General features: G+C 45.0%; 1 protein-coding gene across 1 annotated transcript in view; it reads right to left on the reverse strand.

The window, feature by feature from the left end:
* Nucleotides 1-18,632, reverse strand: part of LOC132571671 (class I histocompatibility antigen, F10 alpha chain-like) — a 168,421-nt gene that overhangs the window by 108,417 nt on the left and 41,372 nt on the right. The window contains exons 3-5 of the mRNA XM_060238463.1: nt 13,793-14,068; nt 8,025-8,309; nt 7,295-7,385 (exon numbers count right to left, since the gene is read on the reverse strand). Coding sequence (XP_060094446.1) covers nt 7,295-7,385; nt 8,025-8,309; nt 13,793-14,068 — 652 coding nt within the window. The remainder of the gene's footprint in view (nt 1-7,294; nt 7,386-8,024; nt 8,310-13,792; nt 14,069-18,632) is intronic.

Consider the following 18,632-nt stretch of genomic DNA (forward strand, 5'->3'; position numbering starts at 1 on the left):
GAGATGTAAAAGTGATTGCACCGCTTGGGAGCAGTGACCATAATGTTATTGGTTTCACCGTTTGTATAAATAGGGAGTAGCCCAAAAAGACCGCCACAACCACGTTTAACTTTAAAAGGGGTAAATTCTCTGAGATGAGGAGGCATGTGAGGAGGAAACTGAAAGGAAAGGTAAATACGGTCAAAACCCTTGGGGAAGCTTGGAGGCTATTTAAAACTACAGTCCTAGAAGCTCAGATAAAATATATACCACAAGTTAGGAAAGGCACAAACAGGTATAAGAAAAGGCCTGCATGGTTAACAAACAAAGTAATGGAAGCTGTAAAAGGTAAGAAGGACTCATTTAAGCGGTGGAAGGGTAGTCCAAGTGAGATTAATAAAAGGGAACACAGGCTGTGGCAAATCAAATCAGGGGGAGGGATGGTGGCGCAGTGGTAAAGCATCTGCTTGGGAAGCAGAAGGTCCCAGGTTCAATCCCTGGCATCTCCAACTAAAAGGGTCCAGGCAAATAGGTGTGAAAAACCACAGCTTGAGACCCTGGAGAGACGCTGCCAGTCTGAGTAGACAATACTGACTTTGATGGACCGAGGGTCTGATTCAGTATAAGGCAGCTTCATATGCTCATATATGCTCAAATGCAAGACTGTGATCAGGCAGGCAAAAAAGGGACTATGAGGAGCATATTGCAAAAAACATAAAGACCAACAATAAAAATTTCTTCAAATATATTAGAAGTAGGAAACCAGCCAGGGAGGCAGTGGGGCCCTTGGATGACCAAGGGGTAAAACGATTACTGAAGGAGGATAGGGAAATGTCTGAGAAGCTAAATGAATTTTTTGCCTCCATCTTCACTGTGGAAGACGAGAAGTGTTTGCCTGCTCCAGAACCACTAATTTTGGAAGGGGTGTTGAAAGGCCTGAGTCAGATTGAGGTGGCAAGAGAGGAGGTCCTACAACTGATAGACGAATTAAAAACTAATAAGTCACCAGGTCCGGATGGCATACATCCAAGAGTTCTGAAAGAACTCAAAGTTGAACTTTTGGATCTTCTGACAAAAATGTGTAATCTTTCATTGAAATCTGCCTCCGTTCCTGAGGACTGGAAGGTAGCAAATGTCACCCCCATCTTTAAAAAGGGTTCCAGAGGAGATCCGGGAAATTACAGGCAGTCAGTCTGACTTCAATACCGGGAAAGTTGGTAGAAACCATTCTCAAGGACAGAATGAGTAGGCACATTGATGAACACGGGTAATTGAGGAAGACTCAGCATGGGTTCTGTAAAGGAAGATCTTGCCTCACTAACCTGTTACATTTCTTTGAGGGGGTGAACAAACATGTGGACATAGGAGATCCAATAGATGTTGTTTACCCTGACTTCCAGAAAGCTTTAGTTCCTCATCAAAGGCTCCTTAGAAAGCTTGAGAGTCATGGAGTAAAAGGACATGTCCTCTTGTGGATCAAAAACTGCCTGATTAATAGGAAGCAGAGAGTGAGTATAAATGGGCAGTCTTCGCAGTGGAGGATGGTAAGCAGTGGGGTGCCGCAGGGCTCAGTACTGGGTCCCATGCTCTTTAACTTGTTCCAGTTTGGTGTAGTGGTTAAGTGTGCGGACTCTTATCTGGGAGAACCGGGTTTGATTCCCCACTCCTCCACTTGCACCTGCTAGCATGGCCTTGGGTCAGCCATAGCTCTGGCAGAGGTTGTCCTTGAAAGGGCAGCTGCTGTGAGAGCCCTCTCAGTCCCACCCACCTCACAAAGCGTCTGTTGTGGGGGGGAAGGTAAAGGATATTGTGAGCCGCTCTGAGATTCTTCGGAGTGGAGGGCGGGATATAAATCCAATATCATCATCATCATAAATGATTTGGAGTTGGGAGTGAGCAGTGAAGTGGCCAAGTTTGCAGATGACACTAAATTGTTCAGGGTGATGAGAACCAGAGAGGATTGTGAAGCACTCCAAAGGGATCTGTTGAGGCTGGGTGAGTGGGCGTCAACGAGGTAGATGAGGTTCAGTGTGGCCAAGTGCAAAGTAATGCACATTGGAGCCAAGAATCCCAGCTACAAATACAAGTTGATAGGGTGTGAACTGGCAGAGACTGACCAAGAGAGAGATCTTGGGGTCGTGGTAGATAACTCACTGAAAATGTCAAGACAGTGTGCGATTGCAATAAAAAAGGCCAACGCCAAGCTGGGAATTATTAGGAAGGGAATTGAAAACTAATCAGCCAGTATCATAATGCCCCTGTATAAAACGATGGTGCGGTCTCATTTGGAATACTGTGTGCAATTCTGGTCACTGTACCTCAAGAAGGATATTATAGCACTGGAAAAAGTGCAGAAAAGGGCAAATAGAATGATTAAAGGTTTGGAACACTTTTCCTATGAGGAAAGGTTGAAACGCTTAAGGCTCTTTAGCTTGGAGAAATGTCGACTGCGGGGTGACATGATATTTACAAGATAATGCATGGGATGGAGAAAGCAGAGAAAGAAGAACTTTTCTCCCTTTCTCACAATACAAGAACTTGTGGGCATTCGATGAAATTGCTGAGCAGTTGGGTTAAAACAGATAAAAGGAAGTACTTCTTCACCCAAAGGGTGATTAACATGTGGAATTCACTGCCACAGGAGGTGGTGGCGGCTACAAGCATAGCCAGCTTCAAGAGGGGGTTAGATAAAAATATGGAGCAGAGGTCCAGTGTGTGTATGTGTATATATAATTTTATATATATATATATATATATATATATATATATATATATATATATATATAAAAATAATTTTTTTTTTGCCACTGTGTGACACAGTGTTGGACTGGATGGGCCATTGGCCTGATCCAACATGGCTTCTCTTATGTTCTTATTCTGTTCTGTATTATGAGCCAATATGTGTACTTACCTTTCTGACCTGTGAAGAAGACCTATTTAGATCGAAACGTGTCAGGTCATTTTGAGTGGGTTCCCATTGAAGTTTGATGATTTTATATAGAATAGAGGCTTACGCTAGGCCCTTAAATGGTTTTAGCTTTCAACAATAAATACATGTATGGTGGTTTATGATTTTTTTACACTTTGTTTTTAATGTTTGGCCCTTTAATTGCATATTAACCTTTTAGGTTTCTTTCTTCTTCTTCCTCCACAACCATCAACTTTCTCCAATTTCCCTGGACGTTACCAGCTGAGACATTTTGTAGATTTTTCCGGTTGTAATAATTAGACTGGAGTCCCCATTATTGAGAAATCTGATGGCTGTGGAGGAGCCGTAAAGCATTAAATTGCCAAGAGATCAACGACTGATAAAGGCGCATGCTGATACCGGTCTCCGTTCCGACTGTGGCTTTTTCTCCGGTGACTGACGCTTTGCGAGAACTACTTTTCAAGATTATGCTTTAGAGACTTATGTTCAGGGACCTGATTAATGGATACCAGTATATTTGTGTAATGGTCGTGCACCTTTAAGATCTGTGTATAAAATCATTTTGAGACCTTTAACCCGAACAAACTGTTATTGTTACACAGTCTGTTTGATTTGTACCATATTCTCACTGTGTATCCTCTTGCTTATACTTGAGATTCTGGAAAGCCAAAGCCCTCCCAAGTCCAATGTTCTCACCCTGCTCTAATCTCCTCCCCTGGATTCCAGTCCCATGTTTCCCCAGCCACCCAGGCCATCTTTCCACATGTTTGCAACCCCTGGCCTCCCTGCCTGCCATAATTCATCCTCTCACTTGGACCTCTGAGATCTTCTTCTGGAGGTAACTTGACTGTACTTTCCTTACAAAACTGCATTCTTTGACAACAGTGTACCTAATTCTCAACACAGTCCCATTTGTGGACACTTAAATCCAGAGACTGGGATCAAGAACAGATAAGTCAGATCTTTCTACAAACCTGAGAGAAGTCCCAGGTTGGCATAAAAATCTGGCAAAAAGTAATACAGGAGGTTAAAATGACACCAGCTGCAACCATAGCTTTAAGAACTGGGTGACTTCTGAGATCTTCGAAGCTATTCTGCGCTGTACTACTTTACCAAAACAGTACTGTCAGCCTGCAAGCCTTGGTTTCTGTCAGTAAAAGGTGGATGTGGGAAGAGCCCTCTCCTAGGCTGTTTTAGCCTTTGGGGAAGACTCATCCAGGCCTGGAAGTAACACCTGGACTACTCACTACCATGATTCACCCATTTGTGATGGCTTGCTACTGTTCAACAGCAGCCACTGCATGAAAGCCAGTAGAGTGTATTGGTTAGAGTCAGACTAGAATCTGAGAGAACCAGGTTTGAATCCCCACTCTGCCATGGATGCTTGCTGAGTGACCTTGGGCAATTACTCTCTCTCTCAGCCTCATCCACCTTGTGAAGATAAAAAGGAGGAGGGGAGAATGATTTTGGGGCCCCACTGTGGAGAAAGGTGGGCTATTAAAAAATGAATAATAAATATAGCTGAAAGATAGGAGGCATATAAAAGGTAGGCTGGTGGGTGGGAAGAAGAGAAGGAAACAAGGAAAGGGGAGATGATTCAGGGACTGCTGGGTGGAAGGGAGAGGAAATAATGTGGGGTGGGGAATATATATGAATGGGAGGCACTCCCCACAAGACCTTGCAGATTCCAGACTTCTTGTCTCATTCCCTCAGCAGTTGCATTTTTTGTAAACGTTCAAATACTGTAATAATGATGTATTATTATTTGCTTTTACATATGAAATTATTAAGATAGATCCAAGCGGGCAGCCGTGTTGGTCTGCAGCAGTTGAACAAAGCAGGAGTCAAGTGCACTTTTAAGACCAACCAATTTTTATTTAGAACGTCAGCTTTCGTGTGCTTAATAAAAATTGGTTGGTCTTAAAGGTGCACTTGACTCCTGCTTTATGAAATTATTAAATTGTTAAGAAAACATCTAGGTTTTCCAGGATGGTTTAAATTTAGCACAAGAACTCATCTAACTGTAAATTATGTAACCTTTTTATCGCTAATAGAATATCACAACCAAGAACCGAGAGAACTCGGTTTAAAATACTGTAATAAGGATGCTTTAATATATGCTCACATGGGAAAAAGCAGTTGATTTTACTGGATTTTACTTCATAAAAAATTTGAAAATTCCTGAATCCAGCTAGCCCTATATGAAGTGATGGGGAAGCTTTAATGGCTGGATATTTTGGCTGTAGAGAAATGCTGCAGAGAACAAAGAGGAGACCATAGTAGATCCAGAGCAAAAGTGGGGGGGACAAAGGGGGGCTCCTGCTCTCTGGCTTTTCATTTCTACACCCGAGGACTGTTTTCACTGAAAGTGTTTTGCTGTTCAATTTTGTTCTACACTGTTTGGAGTGTGTTGTGGATGTTCTGCCTTGACCAGGTGCATCTTGCTGCAACCGTGAAGCCACCTGGCTGGAGACAGACTGAGATGCTCCCTTCCTCCTCCAGACCACATAAATGGGGGGTTGTGCATCTTGTTGGCTCGCACCTCAACTTTTGTGTTCACAGAACATTCCAAAGAGAAAGAGACATCACTCACCTGGTGTCTCTTTGTAGCCATCCTTTTGCTGACGTTTTTCTGCAGAAAGAGAACCAGGGAACATCAGAGGGGGAAGAGACACCCAGAGACCATCCATCCCTACCCTCTGCAGTGAAGACAGCCTTTAAACTATCCCACCCCCAGCAGATGCTCCTCCACTCTCCTTGTAACCAATTTCCAAGGACTACTCTACGCTATGTTGGGTCAATAAGGAACGGAGGCAAGAGTTATTTAGTCCAAGTAAAGCTCTGTATCTAAGTCTTTTAGGAAGAGGGGAAACGGGATGGTTCTAAGAAAATAGCAAACTCCGAAAACTACATATTTATTCTACAGCACAGGCTAATACATAAAACAAGTAACCAGAAGAAAAAACAACAAGGGCAAAGGAGGCAATTAACCCTTTTTCTACAATCTTATCAAAAAGCAACTGAACTCATTAACCCAACCAAACACTGTTAAACTAAAACCACTCAATCTAATTCTCAAACACGGGATTTGTTTTGAACCAGGTTGTAATTCCAGGTCAGGTCTCTGCTACTACCAAAGCAAATACATTGAACCTCTAATGACTGGAATTTAGATCTTGCCATATCCCAACTGGCTACTTTTGGTTAAGAGAACAAGGATGGCTCTCTCTGAGCCCACCCGAGTCTCAGAGCAAGAGGAGCCACAGAAGAAGGGAAGGGAGCAGAGAGGCCTGGGTCTGGAAAGAAACTGCTCTTTAATATGAGGAAAGCCTTTACGCAAGAGACATCCCACTGAGGTCATCAAGCTTCAATTAACTCCCAGTGCGATTAAGTTCTGGGTGAAAATCCAGCCAGGAGACAAAATGACCCCACTTCTCCCCCATCATCTCGGAATGTGGATTTTGTAGGGTCACAAGAGGATTATTTCACTGTCAGGGGCAGAGCCCCCCTGCCTCTAGTGCACGGAGGGGTAACTAGGGGACCTTCAGGGCGGAGGAGACGGTCCCAGGAAGGACTGGGGGAGACCAGATACTTATGCCCCCCCTTCCCCTATGCTTGAGGCACTGCAAAGGCCCCTGCCTGGGGGAAAGGACTGTGGCCTCTCCTGTGACATGTCGGGTGGGAGACTTTTAGGGCCAGTTTCTTATCCTGTTCTATCTGTTTAGCATGATTTTTATGGCAAGTTGTCCAGCGTCCTGCCTTGCAAGAGAAAGGAGAACAAGAAGCAGGGCTTTTTCTCATTTGCATATTAGGCCACACCCCCTGACATCACCATTGTCTTACACAGGACTTCTTTGGGTAGGAAAAACCCAGCAGGAACTCATTTGCATATTAGGCCACACCCCCTGATAGCACCATTGTCTTACGCGGGGCTTCTTTGGGTGGAAAAAACCCAGCAGGAACTCACTTGCATATTAGGCCACACCCCCTGACATCACCATTGCCTCACGCAGGACTTCTTTAGGTAGAAAAACCAGCAGGAACTCATTTGCCTATTAGGCCACACCTCCTGACATCACCATTGCCTTACGCAGGGCTTCTTTGGTTAGAAAAAGCCCAGCAGGAACTCATTTGCATATTAGGTCACACACCCCTGGTGCCAAGCCAGCTGGAATTGTGTTCCTGTGCATTCCTGCTCAAAAAAAGTCCTGGCTGGAAGTATTTCAAAATGAATTAACAAATAAATATTTCTCAGTGCATGTACAAAATAACATGATGAGGAGAGGGTGCACAGGCTCCACCAGATATGGGAGAAATGTCTGCAGCTGCCAGAAACCCTCTCTCACCCCCAGTCTTCAGTGCCCAGCCAAGGCTCCCCCTATTTACTTACTCATGTAGAAGGCGACCCCGACTCCCACCAGGATGAGAGCAGCCAGAACAGCCCCAACGATGCCCAGAATAAGCCCCAAGCTGGGTCCTGAGGATGGAAGGGGAGAAGAAAGATCATCGTTATTCAGCCTGGCCACTGCCCTCCAAGGCAGAGATTTCCCAGCCAAAGCATCTCAGGTTGCTGCAGGTGGCAGGAATTGCACTGAAGACATCCTGCTTGCTATGTGTACGTCCTCCACCACTCTGCCAGAGACCCCCCACCTCGGACACTCCTCCTCCTTCTCCTTGAACACAGGGGTACCAGCAACTGGTCGGGACCCTCCCTCCAAGGAAGCCCAGGGACCTACAAAGAGACACTGCTCTAAACTCTGACACTTAAAAAGAAGAGTCAGTTTTATACCCTTTCCTTCACTACTCAAAGAAGTCTCAGAGCGGCTTACAATCACCTTCCCTGTCTCTCCCCACAACAGACACCCTATGAGGGAGGTGGGGCTGAGAGAGCTTGTGACTGACCCAAGGTCACCCAGCTGGCTGCATGTGGAGGAGCAGGGAATCAAAGCTGATCCTCCAGATTAGAGTCCACACTCTTAACCACTATGCCAGACTTTCTGCAGATGGTGTCTTTTCTGAGAGTCCCTCCTTTCCTAGGCAAAAATCTGCCTCCCACACTCTGCCAGCCTCCCATTCCCCAAGGGTACCACCCTCTTCTGATCCCCCAGCCTCTCACCTGGCTCCTCCCAGGCCAAGTCCAGGGGCTCCGGCAGGCTGTCGTGCCCCACCCGGCACCGGTAGCGATCCCTCTCCTTGGGGTCCACCTTGATGCTGAGCCAGGTGTGGTAAGTCCCGTCCGAGTTGGGGACGACACCCCCCGTCAGCGTCTCCGGCTTCTGGTCCTCCCCGTCCTTCATCCAGGTGACCTCGATCCCCTTGGGGTAGAAGCCGTAGAGCTGGCAGAAGAGGGTCTCCTGGCCATCGTGGTCCTTCTTGCGTGTCACCCTTGCCATTGGGGCCTCTGTGGAAAGGGCAACGTCATCCTGTGTTAACAGCCTGCATCTCCCAAGATGAGAGGTTGGAGACTGGCCTTGAAGGGACCCCATGTGGTCATCAGACCCACCCCAGATTGGATGCACCCAGCCTGCAGCATCTCCAAGAGATGACCTAATCCACAGAAGTGGGTTCTCCAGCCTATACATGGAAATTAGATTGCGGTTCTGAAACGGGCCTTGTGAGTCCCTTCACAGATCTGGGGTGAATAGCTTTCCATAACCCACATTTCAGGACTTTTCCCCTAAATGATCCTTAGTATTCATTTTAGAGGATCAAGCAAGAAACACACACAAAGACTTCGCAGAGGAACCACACCAGGCCATCTCAGGGCTACTAACCAGCCCGGTCAGCTTCAAGGAGCCAGAAAAAAAGATGTCGACAAAGATTCTTCTACTTTCTGCAAGATAAAATGACCCTCTGCACATGCTCTAAGACTCTCAGCCCTTCTTATACTGATATTTTAGAGCTGTCTGTCTGAATAAAAAGGGCACTCTGCTAAAGCCCCAGACACCTTTATCCTCAACTGTCACAATTTTTAACATCAAAAACAGTTTTGCATAACTTCTCAGGGGTAGCAGGAAGGACCCTCTAGATTTTTCTTCTCCCCATCCCCTCTTGGGGGGATCCCCCCACCCCTGATGTGATGTAATAATGAAGAGCACTTTAAAGACACCATCAGGCTCTGTAAATTTTAATACAATTGATTTTATAGATGTGTGTTTTCACTGTTGTACATCGCCCTGAGCCTGGCACGAGCCGGGATAGGGCAATTAATCAAATGCAATTAATAATAATAATAATTTTTACACATACATATGAACATATGAAGCTGCCTTATACTGAATCAGACCCTTGGTCCATCAAAGTCAGTATTGTCTTCTCAGACTGGCAGTGGCTCTCCAGGGTCTCAAGCTGAGGTTTTTCACACCTATTTGCCTGGACCCTTTTAGTTGGAGATGCCGGGGATTGAACCTGGGACCTTCTGCTTCCCAAGCAGATTCTCTACCACTGAGCCACGTAGAGAACCCCTGCCCCAAAACACACACAACAAATTGACTTTCAAATTATAGATCAACTCGGTATCCTCAGGCTAGGTCCTAGAAATCACTCCACACTACTGCTGGGGGGGTCAAATGCAAGGATCCTCCTGTTTTTTGCATGCAGACCTCCACAAAGTACTGCCAGTTTAAAAAATGTACACCCCCCCCCCCACAGTCTACGCCTGGAAAATCATGGATCCAGTGCTTCATGGTGCAAATGCCACACAGTGCAAAAACAAAGATCCAAAGCTGCACGGATCCTCACGGTTTTTTGAAGGATTCTTCTGAAATATTCTTCAGAACCACAAATTAACTCTACATCACCTGAGTTCTCGGGGGGGGGGCGGGGGGAGAAAAAGCAGACCCAGTGCTTTGTAGCCCTGTCACAACACAAACTCTCCTGTCCAAGGCACAAATCCTCCTGGATCTTCACAATTTTTACACAAAGTCCCACAAAACTTGTTGCCAGAATCCATACCACATCCATGTAATGTGTAATGTGCAAAGTAATGCACATTGGGGCCAAGAATTCCAGCTACAAATACAAGTTGATGGGGTGTGAACTGGCAGAGATGGACCAAGAGAGAGATCTTGGGGTCGTGGTAGATAACTCACTGAAAATGTCAAGACAGTGTGCGTCTGCAATAAAAAAGGCCAACGCCATGCTGGGAATTATTAGGAAGGGAATTGAAAACAAATCAGCCAGTATCATAATGCCCCTGTATAAATAAATGGTACGGTCTCATTTGGAGTACTGTGTGCAGTTCTGGTCGCCGCACCTCAAAAAGGATATTATAGCATTGGAGAAAGTCCAGAGAAGGGCAACTAGAATGATTAAAGGGCTGGAGCACTTTTCCTATGAAGAAAGGTTGAAACGCTTGGGACTCTTTAGCTTGGAGAAACGTCGACTGCGGGGTGACATGATAGAGGTTTACAAGATAATGCATGGGATGGAGAAAGTAGAGAAAGAAGTACTTTTCTCCCTTTCTCACAATACAAGAACTCGTGGGCATTCCATGAAATTGCTGAGCAGAAAGGTTAAAACGGATAAAAGGAAGTACTTCTTCACCCAAAGGGTGATTAACATGTGGAATTCACTGCCACAGGAGGTGGTGGCGGCCACAAGTATAGCCACCTTCAAGAAGGGTTTAGATAAAAATGTGGAGCACAGGTCCATCAGTGCCTATTAGCCACAGTGTATGTTTATATAAAAAATTTTTGCCACTGTGTGACACAGAGTGTTGGACTTGATGGGCCATTGGCCTGATCCAACATGGCTTCTCTTATGTTCTTATGTTATGTTCATGTCCACAGAGTGCAGAGGAAAAGACACAGACCCAGTACTTCTGGCACAACAACATGGATTCAGGTCACGGATCCTCCTGACTTCACGCAAACATTAAATACAAAGAATTACTTTAAGGGAACTTTTATGCTCCATTGCCAGAGGATCTTTTAAAATTTGCAGAAAGAGGAATTATTCTAGCAGGTGGCTTCAATAGTGAAGGCAGTAATTAACAAGGGGGATGGAGAGGTCGATCGAGACATCAAATACTCCTACCTTGCCTTTTCTTTTTTGCATGTGGAAAAGGCTTTTGATAGGGTGTTACTGTCAGTTAAAAGTTGGTAACACAGTTGCACACTCTGAGGATTTTGATAGTCATGGTCAGAAGGAGTTATTGAATCTGCATTCCCTGGATGTGTGTCCTTCAAAGTTGAAGAAAACTATTCATACAACCTAATCCTTCGTTGCACAGAGCGTTTGGAATGGCTTATAATCAACCTGCCTCGACACTAATGTGTTTCTATGCTGTAGTGTGTGTGTATACAATAATTTGACCACTGAGGAAGGCCTTGAAATCCGAAATGTGTTTGGTCCCATTTAAATGTGGTTCAAAGTTGTCAGCCTAGAGATATTGAATTGTTGGTCCTTATTGTTTCATGGCTCTTGACCTACAACTGAATTGTATCATGATATACTGGTTGAGGATTTCTTCCTTCAAATACGCGCCACTTCAACAACAGAATGCGCCTATGTTTTTAAATATTAACTTTAGTTTAATAAATACATAGATTTTGTTTAATTTACTTCTTATGATTTTCTCTCACCCAACCTTTGGGTATCCAACTTTGTTGTTTCTTACGGTTGGGTTTGTTTTTGACAGTGTGGAACATAAATATTTACTGTAGTGCTTAGACAAATTTGGTTTTGGAAGGAACTTTAAAGAATGGGCAAAAATAATTTCTGAGGAAAAGATTTTTACATTAGTCTCTTTGCTGAGAACACAGTAATTTTTCTAACAGATCTGGGAAACTTGGCTGCCAATTTAGAAATTCTTACAAAGGAATACAGCAAAACTGCTGGATATAAAGACTAAAGCAATGCTTTTTATTATGGATTTAGACAGGTTTTCTTCTCAGAACTGGATTAGGAAAATCAAAATTACAAAAAAGTTACATACTTAGGAATTTAAAAGCAAAAAACAAGGAAAATTTACTGGGCAATAATTTTAAAGCAACAATTGCAGAAATAAACACATTTGCCCTTTGGAAGACTTATCAATTCTAGATCCAGGTGGGCAGCCGTGGTGTTACAAAAGCTCACACTTGGAATAAAACTCGGTTGGGCTTAAAGGTGCCACTGGACTCCCAACTTTGCTTTATCAATTCTAGGTCAGACAAATGCAGTAAAGATGATGCTGGTATAAAAATAATTATATCACCTTAAACTTATGAATTATGGTAAATGAGTTTATAGTAAAGGTAAAGGTAGTCCCCTGTGCAAGCACTTCTGACTCTGGGGTGATGTTGCTTTCACGTTTTCATGGCAGACTTTTTATGGGGTGGTTTGCCTCTGCCTTCCCCAGTCCTCTACACTTTCCCCCCAGCAAGCTGGGGACTCATTTTACCAACCTTGGAAGGATGGAAGGCTGAGTCAACCTTGAGCTTCTGCCAGCATCGAACTGAAGTCATGAGCAGAGAGCTTGGACTGCAGTACTGCAGCTTTACCGCTCTGTGCCATGGGGCTCTTAAATGAGTTTATGGGGGACAGTAAAAAACCTAAACTGGCCAGTAGTACAAAGAAAAAGCAAAGAGAGTGAACTGGGACAGCAAAAAGGATGACCTGGGGTCAAAATTCTTCAGAAATACTCACTGAGTGGTATTATGTAAAGGTGGCGTAGAAGACCTTTCTGTGGGCACACAAAAATAAAAGTATATAGTCATGAAAATTGGATTTTTAACAGGTTGTGAATATTTGGGATAGTGATAAGTAAAACACCTGACATCTCTCTAGTTGCATCTACAGTGAGAGATTTTAATAAACAGCAACATTTTAAATGTGACTCATTAGTAAATTGGAAATCTTATGGCATTGATACATATATGACATTAATTAAAAGGACTCCTACCTTGGACTTTCAGGAGAGGGAAGAAAGTAAGCAATGGCAATATAAAAGGGTTTCATTTCTTATAACTAGAGTTTCTTGAATAAAAGTATACATGAAGGCTTAACAAAAAGTGGAGAACTGATCCATGTCAAAAACAGGAGTGACTATTTTCTAAAACTGGTAAAATTCTACATAAAGAGGGCAGCAACTCAAAGCAATCATTTCCATCTAAATGGGGAACTGTTTGAGATGAAATTCCAGAGGAAAAATTGAAATTTGTTTTTCCAATTTATCCTCTATTTTTGTTCAAACTTTGAGAAAATTTGATAAAGATGACACAGAAAGGGGACTTGAGAGCACAGAAAACATCTGTCGGTGCTGCATGCTACCAAAGTTGCAGATGTGGTGGACCTGCAGAAAAAATACTGGCTATCAGTTGTTGTCATGAGGAACTGCGGCTGAAGTGTGGATTTTCCCTGTTCCTCCGAGGTCGTCTCGTTAACCCTCTACTCATTTCTGAAGGGAGTCCCAACTATGACCTTTCGTAGGATCCCAGCCGCCAGAGTCACCTTCGCAAGAGACGCGAAGTCAGCTCATCTCCTCGAGTGACCAGTTGGGCAGAAGGAGCAGGGAGGCTGCAGCGGGAGGTGGGGAGGCTCCGCTTCGATTCCTAAGGACGCCGCGGGGGGAAATGCCTGTTGTGGGGAGACCCCCGCTCCCCCCCCCCCCCGCCTGCCAGGCCCCGGGCAGGAGAAGTCAGGCGAAGAGGAAGGAAACGAGTCATTCAGATGAAGCAGCAGCAAGGGGAGGCAGCGGCATGTTCGCCCTCTCCGCCCCCCCCCCCAAGAAAGGCTTCTGCATGCGCCCTTTGAGGGGGGTGGGGCCAGTGGGGGGGCAGGGAGGGGCCTCGGAGGGCTCAGCCAGCAGTGGGGGGCGCAGAAGCGGGGGGGGGGCGGGGAGCTCAGCCAGGGAAGGGACCCCCCCCTGCCCCTCCACCCCCCCCCCGGGGCTGCTCTCACCTGTCCGCAGGAGGCTCTCCTGGCCGTAGCCCAGGTACCTTCCCAGCCACTCCACGCAGGTCTCCTCCAGGTAGGCGTTGTAGCGCTGGGCCCACTGATCGCTCTCCCACCACCGCTTGGTCGCCAGGGCCTGGGGGACGCGGGCCGTCCAGGTGAGGGTCTCCCTGTCCAGGGCGAGGAAGTCCTCCCCGTCGTAGGCATCCTGGCGATACCCCCCAATGAGCCGCCCGTCCGGCCCCACCTCGCAGCCGTACATCGTCTGTAGAATGTGGAGCCCTGCAAGAGACACACAAGCGGGGGGGGGGGGGGTCTTTGAGGTCCCTCTGCTTTGTGGGGGGCCCCTCTCCCCCCCCCCCGCAGAGAAGAGGGAGGAGGCTGCAGAGCGCCCACCCCTCCTGGCGGGCGGGGTCTCCCAGCTTTCCCAGGGGCCTTCCGCCCGAGAACACAGTTGCCATTTCTGGACACTTGGGGGGGGGGGGCTGCTACTATCATAAGAAAAAATAGGGGGGTCATTAGCTCTTAGGGGGGCAACGGTCGCTCTCCAGATTCTTGCCTACAACTCCCATCTGCCCCAGCAAGCATGGCTGATGGGAGTTGTAGACAAAAAAAAAAAAATCTTGGCCACCCCTGCACGGATTCTCGTCTAATCGGGGAGGGAATCTTTCTCTCCCACATGTCAACATGATGCAAACTCCAGGACAACCCTTAGACATGCCCCTATTTGTGTGTGGGGGGGGGAATAGCTGGGGGGGGGTAGGAGGATTGCTGCCCTGCCCAATATCGAAAGGGAAGCCCTCTCGGCCCTCAGGGGAGATCACCGCTGCACGAAAATCCTGCTCAGTCCAAATAGTTACTTAGCATTACATATGCTAAACCCACTTTCACCAAGTATGGCAAAATATCCACAGTATTCCCACGTATTTCTCTTTTAGGATAGTGTATCAGAATAATGCTTTTGTACTCAAACAAGGGATATTGGCTATTTAGCTCATTACATATACTAAACCCATCCCCCACTATAATGTGTTTTTTCCTCATGACAAACTAGAATGATGTATATATTTATATTGCACGTTAAAAGGTAAATGAGTTGGACAGGAAAAACTTCCAGGAAAGAAATGCCTTCTTTTTGACCCAGGTTTATTAACAAAAGAATAATTAACCGGCAGTCTCACATTCTGACATGTTACTGTTCGATGGTTTCCCCCGCTCATGCAACCCAGATCAAAGAATAAATGATTTAGAGTTGGGAGTGAGCAGTGAAGTGGCCAAATTTGCGGATGACACTAAATTGTTCAGGGTGGTGAGAACCAGAGAGGATTGTGAGGAACTCCAAAGGGATCTGTTGAGGCTGGGTGAGTGGGCGTCAACGTGGCAGATGCGGTTCAATGTGGCCAAGTGCAAAGTAATGCACATTGGGGCCAAGAATCCCAGCTACAAATACAAGTTGATGGGGTGTGAACTGGCAGAGACAGACCAAGAGAGAGATCTTGGGGTCATGGTAGATAACTCACTGAAAATGTCAAGACAGTGTGCGTTTGCAATAAAAAAGGCCAACGCCATGCTGGGAATTATTAGGAAGGGAATTGAAAACAAATCAGCCAGTATCATAATGCCTCTGTATAAATCGATGGTGCGGTCTCATTTGGAGTACTGTGTGCAGTTCTGGTCGCCGCACCTCAAAAAGGATATTATAGCATTGGAGAAAGTTCAGAAAAGGGCAACTAAAATGATTAAAGGGCTGGAACACTTTCCCTATGAAGAAAGGTTGAAACGCTTGGGACTCTTTAGCTTGGAGAAACGTCGACTGAGGGGTGACATGATAGAAGTTTACAAGATAATGCATGGGATGGAGAAAGTAGAGAAAGAAGTACTTTTCTCCCTTTCTCACAATACAAGAACTCGTGGGCATTCGATGAAATTGCTGAGCAGACAGGTTAAAACGGATAAAAGGAAGTACTTCTTCACCCAAAGGGTGATTAACATGTGGAATTCACTACCACAGGAGGTGGTGGCGTCCACAAGCATAGCCACCTTCAAGAAGGGGTTAGATAAAAATATGGAGCAGAGGTCCATCAGTGGCTATTAGCCACAGTGTGTGTGTGTGTGTATATATATATTTGGCCGCTGTGTGACACAGAATGTTGGACTGGATGGGCCATTGGCCTGATCTAACATGGCTTCTCTTATGTTCTTATGTTCTTAAAGGTTTTCTAAATTCGTTAATTTTACTATTCTGCTCTTGGTTTTTAACTTTGTACCACTTGGCATTCCAAACCCCACCAGCTATATGTGGCTCTACTTCCTGTACCTCATTCCTCGTCTGAAGAAGTGTGCACGCACACAAAAGCTTACCTTTTGAATAAAATGAAGTTGGTCTTAAAGGTGCAATCGACTCCTATTTTGTTTTGCTCAGTCCAGACAGTCAATTCCCACCCCCACCCTCTGGCTTGAAGGGGAGGGAGAAAAGCTGCAGGGAAGAGCGCTCTGTGGGGCCAACCAGTGGGGATGCCTTCCCTGCTTTATTAGGGGGGGCTCTCCTGCAGGAATTGGGGCCCAGGCCTGGATCAATTTCCGGGGGGGGGGGGGGGGCAGAGGCATGCAGAATCTTGCTGTAGGGTCAGAGTCCAAGAGAAAGGAATAATCTGAACAGCCATGACTTCATTCCTAAGAAGTCTTGTCGGGAGCCAATGAGAGGGCATTCTGCAAACACATTCCCCACCTCCTTCAGTTTCAACTGTCTGCTGAAAATTAAAACTAAGGGGGGGGGGGGGAATGAGCAACCTCTCTCAGTTTTTACTAAGCTTAAATAATTTTATGGCTCCAAATCCAAATGTGTGTGTGGGGGGGGGGGGCGGGGGAAAGATAGAAACATCAAAATGCAGGATATCTTACATGGGGCCAGACTATAATCTCACACAGCCACAACTGGGATAGAGACTTGAAAACCCACGGTGGGTTTGTTTTTTTAAGGAGCTTTTCCAGAATTTCTCATTGGAAAATTTGAGCAACCACTGAAAAAAACTCTGGTGAAATATTTTCTCCTGTAAAATGGAAAAATGCTTCTGAAGGGAAAACATCTCATTTTAATTGGGAAAAAACCAGAAATAATCATACATTCTGAAACCACTCAGTCTTTTCAGTATTATGAAGTTGAGCTGAATTTCCCTCCTATTGTGACTTTATTATTATAGCGTTTGCATCCAAAGAATGCACTTTCTTCTGTTTCCTGACAGAACTTTTCTACTTTCAACTTTCCCCCTCGCCTCAGAGATAACAAAATTACAGATCCACAGGCTGGAGTTGCATCTGGTGCAGCAGGTTCCAGCTGTTTCTCAAGTACAGACCAGCCATTTTCTTACAGAAAAGGTATTTATTCAGAGCATTAAGTTCCATAGACTTGTGCCAAACAGGCAATGGCCAACCACCCCTGCTCAGCTTTTGCCTTCGAAACGCCACAGGCTGGAGCTGCTAAGAGTCGGCTGTCACTGGGTGCCACATTCATGTTACATGTCAACAGAGTCATAAAAGATGCATTCCATGTAGTTAAATTGATAAAAGACGCTTAGGTGTAACAGCAAATTAAGTATTGCGTCTACTTCAGTTTCCCCCAGAGGGGGGTGGGGGAGAAAGAACCTTTCTGTGTGCTTTCAGAATTTCTAAATGTTCAATCCTTTGTGCTAGGCATAGAAGGGAAAGTTTCTTATATAGATAGTTGTTCTTGGAAACTAGAATACCATAGCTCTAATTTTATGAATAGACAGTGGAACTGCCAAACCATAACACTTTGGGGAAGATGTTTATTTCTAAAATTCATTGTATTCCATACTCCTTTCCATTCTCTTTGTATTTTGATTTCAAAGTGACTTATTAAATCAAATTTGGAAAGCTGATGGCTGGGTGCACGAGGGTCGGTAGCCAGTCAAGTGTCACAGTTCTAGCCAAAGAAAGGGGCAGACAATTTTCTAGTCCGTTACTTTTCTTCAGAATTTTCACACATTTCTAAAGACCAATTCTTGTGCAAAATTAATAGTAGTGTCTGAATGCCACTGCCAACACATTAGGCAAGCCAGGCATTTACAAAATTTGCTTTTGGTGTGGTTGTGCCCAAGAATTGTGGAAGTCCACACAGATGTTTTAAAAACCATCCAAAAACTTACAAATGCACCTGTGTGGGTCAGCAGGTCAAATAAAAAACAGGGCTGAAATGCTTATTCTTCTGTCTCTTCTCACACGGTGGACAGAACCTCCCTTCTGATATGGAACCAACACTGATGAGGGCTCCAAGCTGACCCCTGTGGACCAAAGTCCAAACTGAGGAGTGGTCAGCCAGGCCCAGAGCACTTTATGTGCAGCTCTCAGGTGCACTAAAATTAGCCTGTCACAAGTTTGCAGAGCTTTTGAGAGTTATTTTCTTCCACTGAGGAAAGGAAAGTACTTATATTTGACTTTAAATTTTATCAACAATTATCCTGATCAAAGTATTTTCCACGAAAAATTTTCAGTTTCTTTAAATTTCTTTAAAACCACACTTGATACATTTCTTCCTTACAATATAGGAGATTGTAAGCCGCTCTGAGTCTCTGATTCAGAGAGGAGGGAGGGGTATAAATCTGCAATTCTTCTTCCCCGAATCAAATATTGCAGCTCAAGAGGACACAAAATTAACACTAAACACTTGTTAAATTTTCAGAACTATACAGAAGTCCAGACAAATGCCATATGGTAAATCAGATCAGGTTCTACTTAGGGTGCTGGAAATTTCCCCAATTAATATTTTCTCAGGAAACCCAAGTTCTCCTGCCTGTTAATAGTGCATTTGCAAGTGGTAACAGTTTCT

This window comes from Heteronotia binoei, chromosome 5 (assembly GCF_032191835.1).
Source record: "Heteronotia binoei isolate CCM8104 ecotype False Entrance Well chromosome 5, APGP_CSIRO_Hbin_v1, whole genome shotgun sequence".
Taxonomy (NCBI): Eukaryota; Metazoa; Chordata; class Lepidosauria; order Squamata; family Gekkonidae; genus Heteronotia; species Heteronotia binoei.